The following is a 19,547-nucleotide window of genomic DNA, read 5'->3' as shown; positions in this document are numbered from 1 at the left end:
AGTAATCAAGTTACATTACTCAATATTGTGATACCTGGATTAGATTACTGACTAGGACAGTTTCAGAAGTAATCAGTAACTACAGCATATCAGAATACATTTTTTAAGTAATCCTCTCAACCCAGACTACAAGCAGCTTTCTGTCTTAGTACCAACACCAAGCCTGTCCTCTGAATGGGGCCAAAGATCGTCTCTTAATCCAGCAGGATGAAGGCCTATATTTGATTTCATTCCGCTATTTCATTACCTGTTTTCTTTTATTAACTATACTGTCCATATTATTTTTGCCAATTTCTTTCTTTACGATTGTCTTAAATATCATAATTGTGCGTTGGCACACGGCAAATGTTTCTTCACTGCCTACAAAATTACATCAGCGTTTGTCATAAATACACGATCTTTGTTTAGCGTACAGGAAGTCGGCAGCAGGTGCAACAGGAAGGTCACATCTAGAAGGGAACCCCAGACCTACGACAGATCTCGCGAGTATGATTATTTTAATCAAAACTATGATCTTTACCTCATCTTAACCAGGAGCTGTTTTGTATTTAACCTTTCCAGATCTTAACTATCTATCGTTGGTGCATTACAAAACATATTTAGTGTGTAAAAGGTGCAGAATGAAGAAACGATGTGTAGAAATCTCGCGAGAGTTTTGTAAATCAAGCGTTCCTCTCTAGACACGGCCGTGCCACAGGAAGTGTGTGTGTGAGTCCATCCCTGCCTGCTGAACAAGCTAACGGAATTTAATAGCGAAAAGCCGCTCAATAATTCCAACAAAAGAAAAATAACATATAACGTAAGATTTGCGTCTGGTTTTATGTGAATAGGGTCTTTACCTGCTGAGCTAAAAACTAGCGTTGTTGCAGCGCAAAGTAAGGTTAGCGGTGGAAAACCACTGCGGCAGCTAGCTAGGTGGCTAGCTACATTTTCAAGGCTTTGTTAGCTACATCCTCTGCCGATAGAAAGAGATGTTTGCATAATGTATCAATATTGTGTGCATTTATATATAGACAATGCATTTTGTGAATGGTCAGGTTATTATTTTACGCTAGTTAGCATGCATGTATTCCTTGCAAAGTGGGCTTAATTTATCCTGTCTCATTCATTACACCATGTCTTATTATCAGCTAATATACTCTCTTTTACACAGACACAAATTAGGGTCCTCTTAACAACGTCCCATTTTCCTTTACTTTAATCAATGGGCACTGACGAGCCACTAGCTTATGTTTCATATGAGGAAACACAAGACCAAACTCCATAAGAAAAAAAAGATAATTTAAGACGGCGCTGCTGTTACTAAACAGTGCGCTGCTTGTATAGCATAATTTACCATGTTTTATTAATGTTTTCGGTCTTTTGGTAGATTCGTACTGTCTGGAAAGCAATTAATTATTGATTTACAATCTGTTTTAATGGCTTTAGTCTTCTGCCCCGCTGTGTTTATTGAGGTTGAAGCTGGGTAAGATAACTTTATTGATCCCACACACCAGGGAAATTCTCTTGTTACTGCAGCTCTGATCAAAGATAGCAGTAGAAATGAGTGTTATAAATAAAAATACAAATTAAAATAAAAAAATATATACACAAACTGTACTATGGCTTTTCACTTGCACAGATATATTGATAATTGTGCAGAGTAATAGGATGCATACAAAGAAAATAATATATTGCTGCCCTGTGAAATGGATATTTGCACAGAGTTGTGGTTGCACGGAGAATGACAGGATGACTACACAGTTTGAATACATTTCTTTGCACAGTATGAGAAAAAAATGGGCAAGTCATCTTAGTTGAATTTTTTTGTGGTCTCCAGGTGTTTATATTAAAAGAGAATCTGCTGTCAGTGTAGCGTAACAATTTATGATGTGTTTAACTGTGCTCTTAACAGAGTATAACATCTTTCCTTTGCTCATCAGATTGTTTTCTGTCCTCAGCTGAAATGAGTGCCGCCGTCCCCAACCATCGAAGGACCAAGCCCGGTGGTAAGACTAAATTCAGTATTTGCTTGATTTTTCTTGTTTAAAATATGTTGGAGGTTTTTTTTTATTGAACTAATGAATTAATTTATGTGATAATAAACAAATATAACAGTGCACTGCAGTCATTACATACATTAAAAGTCATAGAAGATGAAAATACAGTAAAGCCAGAAGGCTTGTTTCTATTGTGGTCAACAATAATTGCCCCACCCAGCCCCCTCACACAACCTGTAACAGCAGGAGAGAAATTATAAAAGTAATAATAACAAAAAAGACAAACAAATAGATATGAAATAAAAATTCAATCATAAAAGACATGTTACAAAAAGTGCTGCATCTTGCATATGCATATTTTAATTGTCAATTAATCTGTTGACTATTTTCTTGATTAGTTTTTTGGTCTATAAAATGTCAGAAAAATGTCAATCCGTGTTTTCCAAAACCCAAGATAATGTCCTCAAATGTCTTGTTCTGCCCACAAACCAAAGATATTCAGTTTATTAGCTTAAAGGGCAAAAGAAAACAGAAAATACTGACATCTAAGAAGCTGCAATGAGAGACTTTAACTCGAAAATTCTTGAAATTAACTTTTTTCCTCAGTTCCTCAGATTTTACAGCCATTGTTCAAAACTTTTTTCATTTTTTGCGTAATAAATATAATTTTATTATACACACTCACATCAAAAAAGTTGACAGTGGGAACAAAAGCATGATCTCAAAAATCAGTTGCTTCATTTGTGATGATCATTTTCTTTGTTGTCAGAAAATTGTCCCAAACACTGTCTCTTTGTGTCCCAGGTGCTATTTTTATTGTCCCTGGGACTTAATTTAATTTCAAGCCCTGCCTGAGCATAGTTATACATGTGGAATTAAACATATTACAAAACTGTCATTCATATAATGACAGTTTTGTAATACACAGACCCACAACTAATTATGAGGGTGAAATTACATATACATAGAGGGGACACACGAAGTGGGATGGTATAGGGTAGAGATACAAAGCAGAAAAATTAAATAAATTACTATATTTGCTTGCATTTCTAAACCTAAATTTCCAAAGGATTTTCTGGCTCTGTCACTTTTAGTACGTTGGAATATTTAATACTAAAACTATTCAACATTTCTAAAACTTAATGTAGACATTTTTAGCTGAAATATATTGTGGCTTCAAGCCACAACAAGCAAATTACTTTAGATCAGTGAGTTTCCAGCTGTGTTCCTCATGCCTGTGAATGTTTCGAGTACACCACAGAAGCAGTCATTTACCGCTAATTGGAGCTACACAGCAAAGCAAGCGGATGTAATTCTCAGTGCAGATCCTTGCATGAATCATTGCAGGCATCAAGCCCGGGGTGGTGAACACTGGCGTGACTGGACCGACCTCCCAGATCCCCGGTCTGTCCCAGAGCGCCAGCGAGAACACTCCGACGGAGAGGATCAGCGGACGGCGAGTCGGGATATTTGAGACGGACTCGGACTATGTAAAGCTCGCAAAGGGAGGAGGGCACAAAGGTAAAGGTTTCTCTGTAAACTTAAATTGTGTTGTTTTATCATTTGTACTTAGACCTTTCAGATCAGATGCTCTTATGTATTATTGTATTAGATATAATACAAAAAATAGATTAAATTAAATAAGGTATAATTTTACTTTTAAGAGCAGGTAAATTCTTGTTTTGCACACATTTATATGATGAATTCTGATTAACCTCCTCCTGCTCTTGGAGTCAAGAGTTCCTGTCACAGTGAACTAAACCAGTGGAAATCATCACATTTTCGACATAAAAAACATCCTAGCTGATGTGTTTGATGTTTGCACTTGTGGCTCCGCTCTTTGAAATGCAAATCCTGAGTAAGTGACTTACCGGTGCCCGACATGAAAGAGGGGATTCTGTTCCAAAAATGTTTTTTTCTGCATTTTGGGACAAAACATGGACGCCCCTTTTGTTTATTGGAAGTGCAACACCGCTGACTTCAGTTATCAGGGGAAAAACACTGCAGAGTTCAGTGTTGAGTTCCTCATGAATGTTTTATGTGAATCAGGATGAATCTTCTGCAAAGCTGACATGAAACATCTGTAAATGTTAGCTATCTTTTTTATGTGTTATAGCTTCAATTGTTAGCTAAAATAGCTTGTTTTTTGTCACAAGCAGGGCCCAAAATGAACCTCTGGCTCAAGCAAACTGAGAGAATTTACCAGCCAAAAAGAATTTTCCAGTCATAACTGCATCATGCACTATTTGATGAAAAAAGTTTGTTTCTTTTAATTGTTGGCAGCAAGGTAGCAAAGGTTGTAAAATTATTTTAATTTTTATGTTTCCAAGGTTAGGAATACACTTGATTTCTAAAATACTCGTTGAAGAATGCTTGATGTTCAGTATAATCTAGAACTGCATCTACACAATCACTTATATTGACCAAAAACCTTTTAATACCTGAAATATCATATTTGTTTGTTGTCTCCTGCTGTCTCACACCACACACTGAAACAGTAAACATTCACTGGGATTTTTAAAGTGACTACAAGGAAATATTTTATTTATTTTGGAGGCCCCTGTGGACAAAAGCAATAGTGTGTCATTAAGAGGCATTTGTCTTTAATAATTAGAAATAACTATTAAAAAAACAAAAACACTCACTGATATTGCTGTGATAGGCCAATATTGGCCAATCAGTGTATCTGTCTGGCTTACTTTCTGGTGTTTTCACCAGTTTTGGCTACGTCAAATTATTCCAAAGAACAAACACGTGGGGGTCCCTGTTCTATTTTCTATTTTTTAAGGGGCTGAGAAAACAATGAGCATCTCTGGTTTAGATAATTAAGGCTTTGAGAGTCTATAAATCTTTGATTTAGATTGCTTGAACGTGCTTGAAACATGCTTGAATTTCACTCATAAAAAGCTGCACAAATCCTGTATGTGCTGAATTTGAAAAAAGAAAGCTGCTGCTGAGTAATTTTTGTTGTGCGCACGTCTTGTCACCACTGCAAAAGAACAATGGGCAGCACAAAAGAGTCCTGCTGTGAATGCTCACATACTGTACGCTGCCTAAAGACCGCTTGTAACAGTCATTTTGCAGCAGAATAATTGTCGAGCCCCTGAGCAGAATAGACCTCAAGTTAAATGTCAAATTGTGCTTTTCAAAGGTGAGACACAGGACATGAGTACAATGCTTCATAATTGCTGGCAGTGTTGTGAACATTGTGTCCCCCCTCCTGCAGGGCTGTTGAGTCATGATGTTGATGCTGATGACAAACCGAAGAAGCCGTACAGTCCACCCACTAACTGGTTTGGAGGTGATGAGTCAAAGAGGTAAGATCACCTGTTAGACGTGGAAAAAACAAACCTGACATGGTGAGGATGCATCGCCACATGTTGAGATCGTGGTGCTGTGTCTGATTCAAAAGCCTGAACAGCTTCAAATGTCAGTTTCCCACCACACACTCACCCCACATTCTTCAATCTGCAGACTGTTTAATATTATATGAATGAAGTCATGTTTATAGTGTCAGTGCAGAGAAGGTTACGATTGTTAAACCATTATGAAGCTTATTACAGGAAAAATCTGTCATTGGTAAAGTAGAAAATGTATCATCCATATAGAAACCCCAATTTTAAAACAGTTTGGATGTTATGTAAATCATGAATCAAAACAGAATGTAGTGATTTGCAAAAAATTGAAGATATATTCAACTGAATACAGCACAAAGACGATATTTAATGTTCAAACTGATTAACATTAGTGTTTTTTGTAAATATATAATCATTCTGAATTTGATGCCTGCAACATGTTTCAAAAAAAGTTGTGACAGGAGCAACAAAAGACTGTGAAAGTTATGGGATGCTAATTAGTAACAGGTGACAGTGTCATGATTGGGAATTAAGGAGCATTCTCAAAAGGTCCCAACTTATTTGAAATGTGTTGCAGGAATCAAATTTAGTTTTTGTGTATATTTACAAAAAAACAATAAAGTTTATCAGTTTGAACATTAAATATCTTGTCTTTGTGCTGCGTTCAGCTGAATATAAGTTGAAAATGAATTGCAAAGCATTGTATTCTGTTTTTATTTATGTTTTAAATAGCATCCCAACTTTTTTGGGGTTTCTCTTACCCTCCTAAGGCCCGAATAAAGAACTAACAAAGCGAACGTCCCACAGCCAGTGGCTGACAGTAACTTCTCATCGTATATGACCGTGGTTTTGTGCTTACAGTGGAAGCAAAGAAACATCTCCCGACAGCGAGACGAGGGCGGTCAGGCAGCCTCTGGCTCCACCGTTCGGCACTGATAACAATTCGTCCTGGGAAAGAGAGGCCGATAGATTTTCCCCTGATAAAGAAAAGGTGAATGGACCAAACTAGTCACCCCAAACATTGATACCGTGTCTTCCATACTTTTTATTTTTATTTTTTACATTTTTACCATCACCTTTCCTTTTTGTCACTTGATTTTATGCTCCATCGTCGCCTTCACCGTTTGCTTAAACTTCATTTGGATTTCATTTTTTGACGGTGATTTCGCTGAGTGATAGATTTGAGGGAGTACTCATAAAAGCCTGAGGTAAGTTCAGACAAACTATCTGATTAAATAGAGTCACGTTAAGTTGTTGTGGTACTAGAATTTTAAACTTTAATACAAGACTAGTAATAAATAAAGATACTCAAGACCTCTTTCGATACCACAGCAAAAAAATGTCCTACAAAATAGTGTGTTTCTTTCTTTTCTTTGTAATTAATAACCTGCACACAGTGCTGACACAGAAGACTGAACTACTTCTCTACTTTGGATACTATAATTAACTGATAATGTATTTTTTTTTTTTAAAAGACGTGGTATCGAAAAAGTGTTGAAGTCACAATTCTTTTGACAGCTTTAATCTTAAGTGCATTTCAAATGATCTTTTACATAAAAATAACTGAAAACAGAACAGAATGCTTCATCTTTCTTGATGGTCTTATCAAGACTGCAGAGAAGGCTCGGCTAAAAAGCAGTATTATGACAAAAACACAAGTTGGATCCTGTAATTATGAACTCAGATTTATAGAAGTGTGTTAACATGAGAGAGATATGCAAAAAAGCAACAATTCTTGCTGTTGTAAGGCAGGACACCACAGGTAAATCAGGTAAAATCTTTAATTAACAGAAATACTTTATATTTAGACAATTATTTTCAGTTTTGCAAGTTTTCTGAAATTTTAAGCCGCAATTATTTTCATTGTCAATTAATCTTTTGAGTATTTTCTTGATTAATAGATTATTTTTTTCGAGTGTTCCAGAGATGATGACCTCAAACATCTTATTTTGTCCACAATCCAAATATATTCAGTTCGGCGTCAGAGAGGAGAAAAAAAATTCACATTAGGAAGCTGAAATCAGAGAATGTCTACTTTTTTCCCTTACAAAATGACTCAAACCAATTAATCCGCTATCTAAATAGGTGCTGATTCATTTAATAATTGATTATTTGTTGCATCCTGAGTATATTTTGTACATTCTCATTCCTCTAATTTGAAAGAAGACATTTTCTGGAAGCAAAAATCCCAAAATCTAATAATTGACCAGTCCATTAAAAAACAATGTGTTTGTCTATCTTCTCTCGCCTTAAAGACATTAACACATCATCTCTTCCACTGGTGCTGGACGAGCCCTGAACATATTGACAAAAACTACGCAGTCAAAATATTTAAACAATGTAAATCAGTTTTTTCTAAGTTGACGAGTTTGGTTCAAGTCATTAATCATTTTCCATTGCATGATTGCTTTCATGTGAAGTTTTCGTCATCATTTCATCCTTGGCTTCTGTTTATTTATCAGTAAATCGAATCAATCACTGAAGTCAGAACCATCCACATTTATTTCTCTGTATGTGTCTCATAATGTGGCTGCTACATTCAAGTTGTAAATGTCATTAGAGGCTCCATAAATAACCACTTTTCCATCCCACAGTTGTCTCCTGATGGCGTTGCCAGTCAGTTGGAGGGTCTGTCAGTGACCAACAAATACAAGAGAACGTGAGTAAATCCAACCAGTCTAAATATAACCACTTCTTAATTTCTTTCCTACACTGTTCACCCAATCAGTAACACGTAATTCCAGCAAGTGAACTTGTTAATCTTCATAGTAACTATTTTCATTATTGATTCATTATTAGGTGAATAACTGAATCTAAAACTGAAAGATATTTAATTTACAACAAGAAAAAAACACCAAATCCTCATATTTGACAAGCTGGAACCTTTTAATGTTTGGCATTTTCTCTTGAAAATTAACGTTAAAGATGAATCAGTCTTCAAATATTTAGGATCTGGACCATAAATCAGTGTGCGATAATTGTAGGGTGAAGGTTGTCATAGTGACGGTGCTGTTTCTTCTTCAGGTCTTATGATAAGAAGGCTCCTCCAGTCAGCATGTCCAAGCTCCTGAGTCATGGCTACGTTGAGGATCCCAAGAAGTCTCCTAATGATGATGATGCCTCAAGTACGATATGATGTTCTTCTTTGGTTTATGAACACTGAATGCGTCTCTGATTATTTTTGTGTTTTAAGCTGTGAACAAATACACATTCTTGAGAATTGGGACAAAAGATAAAACTCTTTGCTATTAAACCTGGTAACGGGACATTTATTTCATTCATTTCACAGCGTAGCCGTAGTGAGCAGCCATTTTATTTTAAAGTTGCTCAGTTCTTTTAATGCTCACCAAAATACAGATTTTTAAACCATAATTCTTATTTAGCTTTGATTTAGAAGGGCTACAGAGTTGACATGTTATGGTTGAGACACATCTGATAGCAATATTATTTAATGAATTTGTTGAAAAATAAAAACCAGTGCTTGAGTTTTCCCACCTTTTGTAAACCAGTAAGTGAGTCGGGGTCCTTAGGTTTTGCTAGACCTTTTTATGCCTGATTAAATCATGTTTTTGTAAAACTCTGAAAGAGTTGATGGAAATCTGGGACACAAACACAAATATGTTATCAGTAGGTATAAGTTTTTTTTTATTATTGTTATTTGGTAGGACATGATTTGTCCCAATTCTCAAGAATGGGTGCATGTAAACATACTGATACTTGCTGGTTCAGTAATTTTCTAGAGTCACATACCTAAATCTTAAAGCTAAATATAAAGATATGACACTTGTATAGTAGCTCAAAGCAGCTCAGGTGAAGCAAATGCTTCACAGTTGTAGCCACAGATGCTGAGAGCTTCAGGGTACACACACATCTTTTTAGTCTTATTATCTTGTAAAATCTCATCTTCAGATGACTTGTTTCATTCCAAATATATTTAATTTACAATAATTTAAAGAAGAGAAGGAAACGTTCATATTTGAAAAGCCAGATTCAGAAAAGGTTTAATGCTTTTGATAAGACTTAGCATCTCATTTGTTTTGATATCAGTGAGGGAGACTTTTTAGGTTTGTTTGATTATGGATTGTTCACATTGTTTTCCAGGTGTGACCTCCGATCAGACAAGCACCGCCGCAACGGAGGACGTGGACGACCTGGAGTAGTGCGTACAGGTTGTCTTCTCAAGGGAAGAAGGGGGTCATCCTAACACTGGTTCATGGTTTCACAAACCCACGAACACGCCACTCCGCCCCTCTCGGATTCACTCGCGTTTATTGTGCATCCACTGACTGTTAGGTTTTGTACTCATGTTTATGCAAAGGTACTGTCCTCTATTTATTTGCTTTAATTTGTAAAAAAGAATTCACATGGATTTTGTTGAGTAGATGTGTCAGTGCTTGCTGTAATTTTTTTGATTTCTCGATTTCTCGATTTGAAAGACGAGTTGTGCTCAGGGCAGGAAACTAACGCTTTGATGCACTGAGGCTGGTTGGGTGAAAAATTACAACTGTGTCACCCAAAATGATGCCTCAAAGTGGAGACAGTTGTACCAGCTTTAATTCACCTGCATGTGGCTGGTGTTAGTTTCCCTCCCTGGTTGTATGAAGATCGAGTTAGTGAACTTTACAAGTGTTGTGCTAATGAAATGTGGTTCCAGTGACGTGAAATATTATTTGTTTTGATCAAGGGCTCCTGCTGTCTGAAGGGATGTTCAGAGGTTTGTGTGTTTTCGGCTGCGGGGGTGGATACGATCATTCGTTGAGACAGCAACCCTGCAGCTGTGACCACATGCCAAAGTGTGTACTGATGGCCACAGCCGCCGTCGCCGCCGCAGTTTGTTTGGTTGAAAAGGGCCAAAAATGACTTTTCAGCTGCTGCTCTGCAAAAGGTTGCTCTTTTCTACTGTTTTCCCCTCAAATCTGTTGTTTTTGATCCCTAACATCAAAAAACATGCAACATTTTAAAGTGCAAGCTGCATTTTTTGCAAACTCAACTAATTAGAATGAAATGCCTCACATTAAAGGAGCTATATGTAAGACTTTTATTTTAAAACACTAAAAAGTTAACTAAAATTATCAACAGAATGTGAATAAATAACAGTTATGACATGAAAAAGATATCTATATCTATCTGTTAGCATGCTTATGAGCTAGCTTCAGCATGTCTTGTCTCATCATACCACTTTGTACCTGAAAAGGCGATAGGGACGCAATAGCTGTTTACATGGCTAATTTTTCATCCACAAAATCAAATAATTAATCCCCACCAGGTTCCCTTCACCTTTGACATGAAAACCCCAATGTCCCTGATTGTGGTCCACAGCTCCTGCGGCGGCAGTGTAAACACCAACAGTTTGCTAGCTTCACAGCTAACTGAGCTAACTTGCTAGTGGCAGCCACAGTTAGCAGTTACTCTGGTGATATGCTGCCCCCTCCTTGTCCTAAAAACACACAATGCGCTCTGTTGAAAAGAAATTTTCAAGATCTAAAAGTGACATATTCACATCATAAGTTAGAAAAATACTGGCTAAATAGCTTGCTAATCTATAGCAGTCATTATCCAGCTAGTGACCTAGCGTTCTGCTAACAACAGCTAGCTAGTTACGTACTTGCTGACATTAGCTAACTGATGGGATGGGACCCTGTATGTCACTTTTTCAGGAAAATGAGAACCTTGACTGAAATACCAAGTTTGCTCAACTGTTATTGGTGCAGAGTAAAAGGGGCGGGGCTTGGGAAGGGTAAATTCTTACATATAGCACCTTTAAAACTCAAACAGAATAAACTGGCCAACTAACTCAAGTGTTGTTGACTAGTTTCCAGGAAACCTTGGACACTAGCAGGTTCTACAAGTTTCTCATCACTGTTTATTAATTAGGACACTCATCAGTCGTGATGCTATGTGTTTGATGCCCATCCAAATATGTCAGAAGCTCTCTAATGATAGAACTAAATTGGGTCTTTTCGGCATGTTTAAGCCTTTCAGTGTTATGTTATTGCTTTCTCATTCAGCCGAATAACCCAAAACTCATGCAGCAACAGATAAAGCTGGGAAATTGAGTGAAAATAGCCACCTTCAGCAGACTGACAAGCTGAAAGTCAAGTCCAGTGTAATTCCCTGTGAAGATTAAGGCAGACGAGTTTTAAAAAGTGAGTTCTGAACATGCCAACCAAGCAGTTTTTCCCTGCTCATGCAGTGTTTTGACTTTGTAGACATCAGTAGGAGAACTTAGTGTTAGTGCACTGCCTGGTCACACCAAACCCTCCATCTCATGACGTGTGTTTACCCGTATGAGTTAATTCTGTTTCAGATGAGAGAAATGGTTACTGCAGCAGCATTTTTTTTTGCGTATGAAAACTTTGCAACTTCAATCATGTGAGCAAAAAAGCATTTGCTGGTGGCTGAGTGGATGAGACGCTTACCATGTAACCAAAAAAAAAAACCCCAAAAAACGAGAGAAAGGAGTTACAAAAACAAAAAGTGGTTTGTTAAGTGTGTAAAGTTAATTTCAAATAAAAGTCAATATTCAAAAATGCCTAGTTAACTAATAAAAAAACACATATTTAGGAGTAAAGACCTGTCTGTATTTGAATAATAATTTATTCTATTCTATTCAATAACAATAAAAAAAGTTAATTTTCCATTAAATCTTTAATATATTTTCAATTAAAACCAATTAAAAATATTCATCATGTATGAAAATACAAATACAGATTAAATAGTAAGAAACTGACTAAATTGGAAACAAAAATAAATCCTAAAGAGTGTTAGTACCACATTGACAAATGCAGACAATGAAACTGCATGAAAAGTGATTGCAAAAAAAATATGTGTTTTCATGTTTTCACCCGCAACAAATGCTAAGACAAAGCAAATAATAAGCTAAAAAAAACTATATTCTGGATAATTATTAAAATAATGAGCAATGATATATTGTACAGTCACTGTTGCCACTTGAAAGCCTCTACACGCTGTATCTGCAGGTCCTGACAAGTCTTAAAAACCATGAATTCAGATTCCAGAAAAAGCTTGGAAAGAATTAAAATGTCTTAACTTTAACTCAAAAGTCTTAATCGTTTTAGCTTGCCTTCTGTAGACTGTAATGTTAACAAGACCAAGTTGCATGAATTGAATTGATGCATTAACAAACAGATGACAAACGCACACTGCAGCATTAAACAAAACAACTTTGTGCTCAGTCTGTTTCTGCGTCCTCTCTGGACCGTTATGTTCCATGTTGTACTGCAGTGGAACGAGAGCGAGGCACTTAAAATTGTGCGCCCCTTTCTGAATCGAATCTCAAGATCCCCAAAGATTCCCACCCCTAGTTGCTGTAGCAACTGCGGGCCGGCTTACATCACTTGTTCTCATTGGCAGTGTGGATGCAAACAGAAAAAAAAGCCACTTCAGGTATGTAGTTCTCAAGGGAACCCTGCAGAGAACCCGTCAAAAAAGCTGTGGCTTTTGAAACACTTCTACACCCTCTTGCAAAAATGTGTCCTTTTTTTGCCTTAAAATGTTTCAGTAAAGCTCGGTTCTTTATGAGAACCAGGTCCCGAACAGTACTGACAATGTGAAACATTAATGGATGGAAGAGACAGAAAATGACGACTCTGGTCAATTTTAAAAAGCAATTTTTTCCATTTTCTTCCTGCTCTGCAGTTCAGCCCTTATTTAAGATTAATATAGAATTTGGCTCACAAAATTGACCTTATTACTCTCAAATCAGAGCAGACAATGTAAATTACTTCTCCTCCGCTTCTTGCTTGTGTGGCTGCAGAATTAGCTCGACTGTCAGGATATCTCAAAAAAAGTAAATGGATTCCCGTGACGTTTGATGGACAGTTCGGCCTTGAGTCATTTAGCGGTTATAATTTTTTTAGCCGTAACTGTGAACCTGACGGTGACAGTAAAATCCTAAATCCTACAGGGACATTTGTCAGGTGGAGAAAATGCTCTTAAAATGAAAAAGGATCAGGGTGATTTATTTGGGTATAACAGCCAGATTAAAGCTCCGAGTTTGTCCCCGTAAATCCAACACATTCATCACCTGCGTCTCAGACACGATGCTGCGGCACCAGACTCTCATTTGAAAAGAATTTACACTAAAACTCTTATAAGAGTCGTTCCATGTTCAATGCAAGTATCTGGTTTGGGGTTGTCACTATTTTCAACACAATATATTTAAGCAATGATGTATAATTTATCTGTATGTGGTATTAAAAAGTGTCAAGTGTTGTCCAAACTCGACGCTTTTCTGTGTTTAGTGACATTGGATTTTATTTGCAGTATGAAGAATGGCGAATGTATCATCTTTTGATATTGTTTGCTTTGAAGAACGGGTTTATTTTTATGAACTTATTATAAATATTCAGGTACAGTAGTGTTTTCGTCAAGTTTCTTCCTCTTCTCCCAGTGAGTCGGTGGCATATATCAGTTTACAAACTAATAGCAGAAACCTTTAGTGGCTTAACGTTGCCTCCCTCAAGTCTTGTTACCTGTATGTCCTTCCTCCCTTTTGCTTTTTTATCTGCAAGTGGTATGAGTTCATTTTTTTTTTAATGCAAATATACCAGAGGAGACTGAAGAAGGCAGCTTATAAAACAGAAGACCCCTCAAGTGTTTGTAGTGAGGAGAAATCCACCTGACACAGCTCAATGTAAGACCCTGCTTATGTTGATGACTGCACACACACACTCAGTTATCATTTAAATAAATGGGCATGTGCATGTACTTGTGTACTGTTGTTTTTCTTCAAACAAACAATTGCTGGAAGGAAATTTTACTTCCTAATTTGAAATCATCACTTTATACCAGCTTGGATTGGTTAGTTTAACATGTTTTAAAGATCGTGTTTACATGAATTCATACGATCTAAAGGTAAAAAGAAATGATTAGGGCTCTCACGCCATTTAAAACTAAGCAGAAAGTTGTGTTAAGTACACATGACAGCCACAATAATTTAAGTATTCACTTAAAAGGTAAGTTCTGCCAAATTGCAACTTATCCAGACTGGTATCTGGCTGTGAAAATAGTTGTTGAGTGTTTTTTGGTCCAGATTATGAGATATCTGTCTCAGATTGCTTTGCAGGATTGAAAAAAAGCAAGCAGATAAACTCAGTCATTACATTAAAAAAAAATACAACCCCCAAATCTAAGAAAGTTTGGCTGTAAAATGCAAATAAAACAGAATGCACTGATTTGCATTCGTGCATTGTCGAAAATAATTTGCATATCATTGCATTCTATTTTCATTTACATTTTACTCAATGGACAAACTTTTCTTTGAAATTTATGGGGGGGTTTTTTATTAAACACACAGTAGTTAAGTTTTTACACGGGAGCATGGGATCATGGGTGTTGTTGTCTTCGCAGATGAACAACCACCATTGCAGATGAAAATGTGTCTGACATGACTCATGCAGAAATCATGTTCATTGACGAGGTTCTGCATTTCAGTTTTATTCACCCATGAATGAAACGTTTAGTCACGCTCACCCACTTCCTTTTTCACCCCCTGACGTATCTGATGTATTCCATCTTTTACCAGACAGTGAAGCAACTAGCAGCTAGTTAGAAAATCACTGCTACTTTGAATAAATTAGGGATTTCTCTGGGTTTGACCATTGTTGGAAACATTTGACATGATGCAAGTACACAACTCAACAAAAGTCTAGTATTTTTTTTTAAACATTTTAATTTGGAAATGTTCGATGTTATAGATTTTAATTCATAATTTATCTAATAATTTTGACTTCATTTTTCTACTCAGTATGGATTATTTAAAAAACATTAATAATAGTAATAATAATAATGATATCAACAACAATAATAATGAACTTTATACACAAAATTACAATAAAAGTGCTTTACAAAGTTAAAAAAAAAGAGCAAACAAAAATAAGGATATTTGTAAAATGTAAAAAGTGTAAGATGTAAAACTAATTACTCTTGAAAGTTTGACTTTATCTGTAAGTTTAGTACTCATGATTATTAATTTACACAAAATATTTTAGCGGCAGTCTGCCTCCATAAAAATGGACTACCATTACTGATACTGAAATGCTTGATAAACTTTTACTTTTAATAATTCATAACTTGCACCTATGATTTGTGTATCTCATAATTTTGACTAAATATGCAAGTTTTTGGGGTTTTTTTTGATAATTTTTAACTTGCACAAAAACTCTTGGCAGTAATATGCTTCCATACAATAGACTACTACAAAATATCCTGAAGTACTTAATAAACTTTTAATATTAAATCAAGTCTCATTCATGACTTTTTTCTCAACATGTAACTTTTCATCATTTATAATTGAAACTAAATACATTTGGCAGTAATGGCCTTTCATAATTTATCCTGAAGTAGTTCATAAACTTTTTAAAAATTATCTCATGCATGATTTATGTATCTTAAAATTTCTTCTCAATATTTTGCCTTATGATTTGTAACTTAAACAAATCTTGGCAGTAATGTGCTTCCATATGGACTACCTTAATTTATTCTAAAGTACTTCATAAGCTTTTACTTTTAATAATTAATAATCTGGACCTATGAATGACTAGCATATCTCATAATTTTGAGTTTTTTTCTCAAATAATTTAGAACTTAAACAACAAATCTTGGCAGTAATGAGGTTCTATATAGACTGCCATAATTTATCCTGAAGTACTTCATAAAGTTTTACTATTAAATTATCCTTTGGGAGTCCCATAAGGACCAGTCAGGCCTAGAGCGAGGGAGGAGAAAACACACACACACACACACACACACACACACACACACACACACACACACACACACACACAGGCTGCAAGCTGCAATCTGCATCCTTCCTCTCCTGCTGTTTGCACGGAGCTGCATCTCTCTCTTCACCGCTCCTCCTCCTCCTCCTCCTCTTGCAGCCGCGGCATCATCATCAACGCATGCATGAGACGGATCTATCAGCAGCTGATCGATTCTCGTATTGGAAAATAATCCATAGCCGCATGGTGACGTCACGCCGCTGATCGGCGATAGTGGCTGGGCGGGTAGGTGGGTGGGAGGCTGGGTGCCGTGCGGACGCCAGGGGTGGATGGGTGCATTGAGACCCCAGAAAGGGGAAAAACACACACACATTATTATTGCAGGAGGAGGAGGAGTGTGCGTGGACGTGTTTGTTGTTTTGTTTATTTGTGCGTCGGAGCGTGGGGGATGTAGTAGCTGTCACGGCCGCCTGCAGGCAGAGGATGGATGCGTAACAGGACGGATCGAGCCAGCTGTGGCCTGCTTCTAACAGCAACATCTGGCCGGTGAGTCGCTCTGACAGCCGCAGCAGCCGCCTCACAGGCGAGCTGAGGCGGGGAGGCAGAGAGGGGAGGCTCGGTGTGTGTCTGAGCAGCCAGCCGCGCTCCCCGGCCGGCCGGTGTCCGGTCCGGTGAGTCGGTGCAGTGACCTCGTCCTTGGCTGCCAGATGGCGGTTTGACTGATTGATGTGCGCGTTTGACAGACAGGCTGCGTGCAGCATATGATGAAGGCTCATCCTGATCTATTATAGCGAGAAAAAATCCAGAACGTGACATGCTGGTAAATGCTTTCTGTGCAGCGTGCAGGCACACCTGCAAATGCAATGAATGTCCTTTAATTAAAACTATTGCAACTGTATTTAAGGGGGAAATATGCAAAAAACGTGCGTCAGTGAAGGGTTAAATCCCCACTGACCAACCTCATAATACCTCTGGAGATCAAAATATATAGAAAGGTAAGAAATCCCTGTAGAAACTGATATGATAGGTGCATAAACCACAATCACACTGTAAGTCTACACTGGAGTATTGTAGGAATATCATGATATCTTAAAGGCACCATAGATTCACTATAAGTCCCTGCAGGGATAATGGCAGGGCTGAAACTAATGATTTTTTTCATTGTCCATTATTTTCTTGAGTAATCGATTTGGTCCATAAATTGTCCGAAAATGCTGACAGTGTCAATCAGCATGTCTGTGACGTGCACAACCCAAAGACTGAGAATGTCATAAAGTCATAAAATACACCTGCAGTAGTTTTTAGGGTTGCAGCTCACAATGATCTTCATAAACACTTAATCTGTTAATCATTTTCTCAATTAATCAAATAGTTTGTTTGGTCTATAAAGTGCCAGAAAATGGTGGAAAATGTTGATGTCTTATCTAACAGTTTCAAAAGATTGATATTGATATTGATATAAAGTCATAAAATACAGTTGCAATAATTTTTAGGGCTCTAACGTCCAATTATTTTTTACTATCGATTAAAAGAATAGTTGTTTGGTCTATAAAATGCCAGAAAATGGTTAAAAATGTTGATCAGCTTTTCAGTGACGTCCTCAAATATCTTGTTTTGTCCACAATCCAAAGACTGATACTGTCATAAAGACATGGAAGACAGTAGCTATAGTTTTTAGGGCTGCAACTAACAATTCATCTGTCAGCCATTTTCCTCAATTAGTTGTTTGGTCTGTAAAATGTCAGAAAATGGTGAAAAATATTGATCAGTGTTTCAGTGACGTCATAGAGGAGCCAAGACACCAGAAAATATTCACATTTCAGAAGCTGAGATTAAACAATTTTGACCATTTTTTCTTGAAAAAAAGATGCAAACCAATTATGAAAATAGCTGGAGATGAATTTAAACTGTAGATTAATTGATCTCGATTGCTCAGTTAGTCGTTTGGTCCATAAAATGTTATAAAGCAGTGAAAAATCTTGATCAGTGTTTCAGTGATGTCCTCCAATGTCAACACAAAGATAGTCAGTTTACTGCCGTAGAGAACTAAAGAAGCTTAAATCTGAGAATTTTGATGTTTTTTTCTGTAAAAAAATAAACAACTCAAACTGATTAATTGATAATCAAAATAGTTTGTGATTGATTTAAAAGTTGACAACTAATCGAATAATCGTCGCTGGTCTTATTACATGTTATTGAAGGGTTAAAACCCCCCTGGCTCGCCTCGTAATATTTAATGAAATCAAACTTTCAAATCAAGGCCTCATTATGAATCTCTAAAGAAAATGATACTAAAGTTTTTACATAACATTTTGATAACTGATCTAAATGAAGACCAATGAAGACCAGAGTACAGCCCATTTCTCTTCATTTTTAAAATACATGCAAGATAAAACTTATTTTAAATTCAAAGTGAGCTCATATTTTCTGCCTTTGTATTGAAAATGTCATTGTTTGATAGTATTATGTTTTTAAATTAATTTATTTCATTTTGAAATAATATTTACTGACATTAAAGTGTGTACCACTAGAGGGAGCTCATGTACCACCAGATGTACCACAGTTTGAGAATCTGGGGTCCAGATCAGTGTTTCTCAGTCCTGGTCCTCAGAGCTCACTGCCCTGCATGTTTTAGATGTTTCTCTGCTCCAAAACACCTGATTCAAATGATCAGGTTGTTATCAGGCTTCTGCAGAGGCTTGATGATCAGCTGATCATTTGAATCAGGTGTGTTGGAGCAGAGAAACATCTAAAACATGCAGGACAGGGAGCTCTGAGGACCAGGACTGAGAAACACTGATCTAGATGAAAGCCTTGGAATAGAATAAGGTTCCTGGTGGAACTGTCTTGGTGAGTTGAAGATAAAACCCTTAGAGTATTTAAAGGTTAAAGAAAAAAAACCTCTGCATGGGTTCTAGATAAGACAACATATAAACAAGTTATTGGTAGAACCTCCTTAGTGTGCTCTAGATGAAACCCTGTTTTTTATAAAAGGTTGAAGCTAGAACCCCCGAGATGCTTTCTTGTTTGCACCTAGAAAGTTGAATGGTTCTGGATAGAACCCTCAGAGAGGGTTGTGGGTGATGGAATATAAAAGGGTTGTCACCAGAACCACCTGGGTGGGCTCTAGATAAAACCCTTGGAATATAAAAGGTTTCTCAGTAGAGTACCCTCAGTGGGTTCTAGATAAAACTCTATGAATATATAAGTGTGGTTGGGTTCTATATGGAAGCCAAAGAATAAAAAAGGTTTAACGGTTGAATGCCCAGGGTGGGTTCTAGCTAAAACCCTTGGGTGAAACTTTCACAGATGGCTCTGTGTATAACCCTCTATGTTGGGTTCTTGGTAGAACTTCTCTGAAAGGGTTGCAAGTGGAAAATATAAAAGGATGTACCTGGAACTAAACTGGGTTCTCCTCTGGGGCAAGCTGAAGAACCCTTTATGGTTTTAATTAGCTTCTTTAAAAG

General features: G+C 36.9%; 2 protein-coding genes across 4 annotated transcripts in view; both read left to right on the top strand.

Annotated features, from left to right (window-relative positions):
* Nucleotides 1-678: 678 nt before the first annotated feature.
* Nucleotides 679-10,624, top strand: LOC146304531 (uncharacterized protein C7orf57-like). Of its 2 annotated transcripts, none has more exons than XM_084714128.1 (8): nucleotides 679-799; nucleotides 1,941-1,988; nucleotides 3,327-3,500; nucleotides 5,206-5,296; nucleotides 6,197-6,326; nucleotides 7,930-7,994; nucleotides 8,360-8,460; nucleotides 9,437-10,624. In XM_084714128.1, exons 2-8 carry the CDS (start codon nucleotides 1,946-1,948, stop codon nucleotides 9,493-9,495), a joined length of 663 nt encoding a protein of 220 aa, XP_084570254.1. In that variant the 5' UTR covers nucleotides 679-799; nucleotides 1,941-1,945; the 3' UTR covers nucleotides 9,496-10,624. The 2 variants fall into 2 exon arrangements, with proteins under 2 accessions (XP_084570254.1, XP_084570255.1); XM_084714129.1 differs by having other exon boundaries at nucleotides 703-799; nucleotides 1,923-1,988.
* A 5,577-nt stretch (nucleotides 10,625-16,201) lies between these two features.
* LOC146304530 (plakophilin-4-like) overlaps nucleotides 16,202-19,547 on the top strand; it is a 59,987-nt gene continuing 56,641 nt past the window's right edge. Inside the window, exon 1 of one of the 2 annotated variants that reach the window (XM_084713717.1) lies at nucleotides 16,202-16,626. The gene's annotated coding sequence lies outside the window, so the exon portion shown is untranslated. The remainder of the gene's footprint in view (nucleotides 16,627-19,547) is intronic. The other variant, XM_084713716.1, reaches the window with a different exon arrangement.

The sequence above is a fragment of the Lutjanus erythropterus genome, chromosome 24 (assembly GCF_056507025.1).
Source record: "Lutjanus erythropterus isolate fLutEry1 chromosome 24, fLutEry1.hap2, whole genome shotgun sequence".
Taxonomy (NCBI): domain Eukaryota; kingdom Metazoa; phylum Chordata; class Actinopteri; order Lutjaniformes; family Lutjanidae; genus Lutjanus; species Lutjanus erythropterus.
Note: the sequence above shows the minus strand (reverse complement) of the source record. Positions and strands in the feature narration are given on the sequence as shown.

Bases quoted from the DNA above. Each gene is read 5' to 3' on its own strand.
- LOC146304531 (XM_084714128.1), top strand. From the start codon at position 1,946: ATGAGTGCCGCCGTCCCCAACCATCGAAGGACCAAGCCCGGTG. The intron at 6,327-7,929 runs GTGAATGGACCA...TCCATCCCACAG, and splicing joins TTTCCCCTGATAAAGAAAAG to TTGTCTCCTGATGGCGTTGC. The intron at 7,995-8,359 runs GTGAGTAAATCC...TTTCTTCTTCAG, and splicing joins ACCAACAAATACAAGAGAAC to GTCTTATGATAAGAAGGCTC.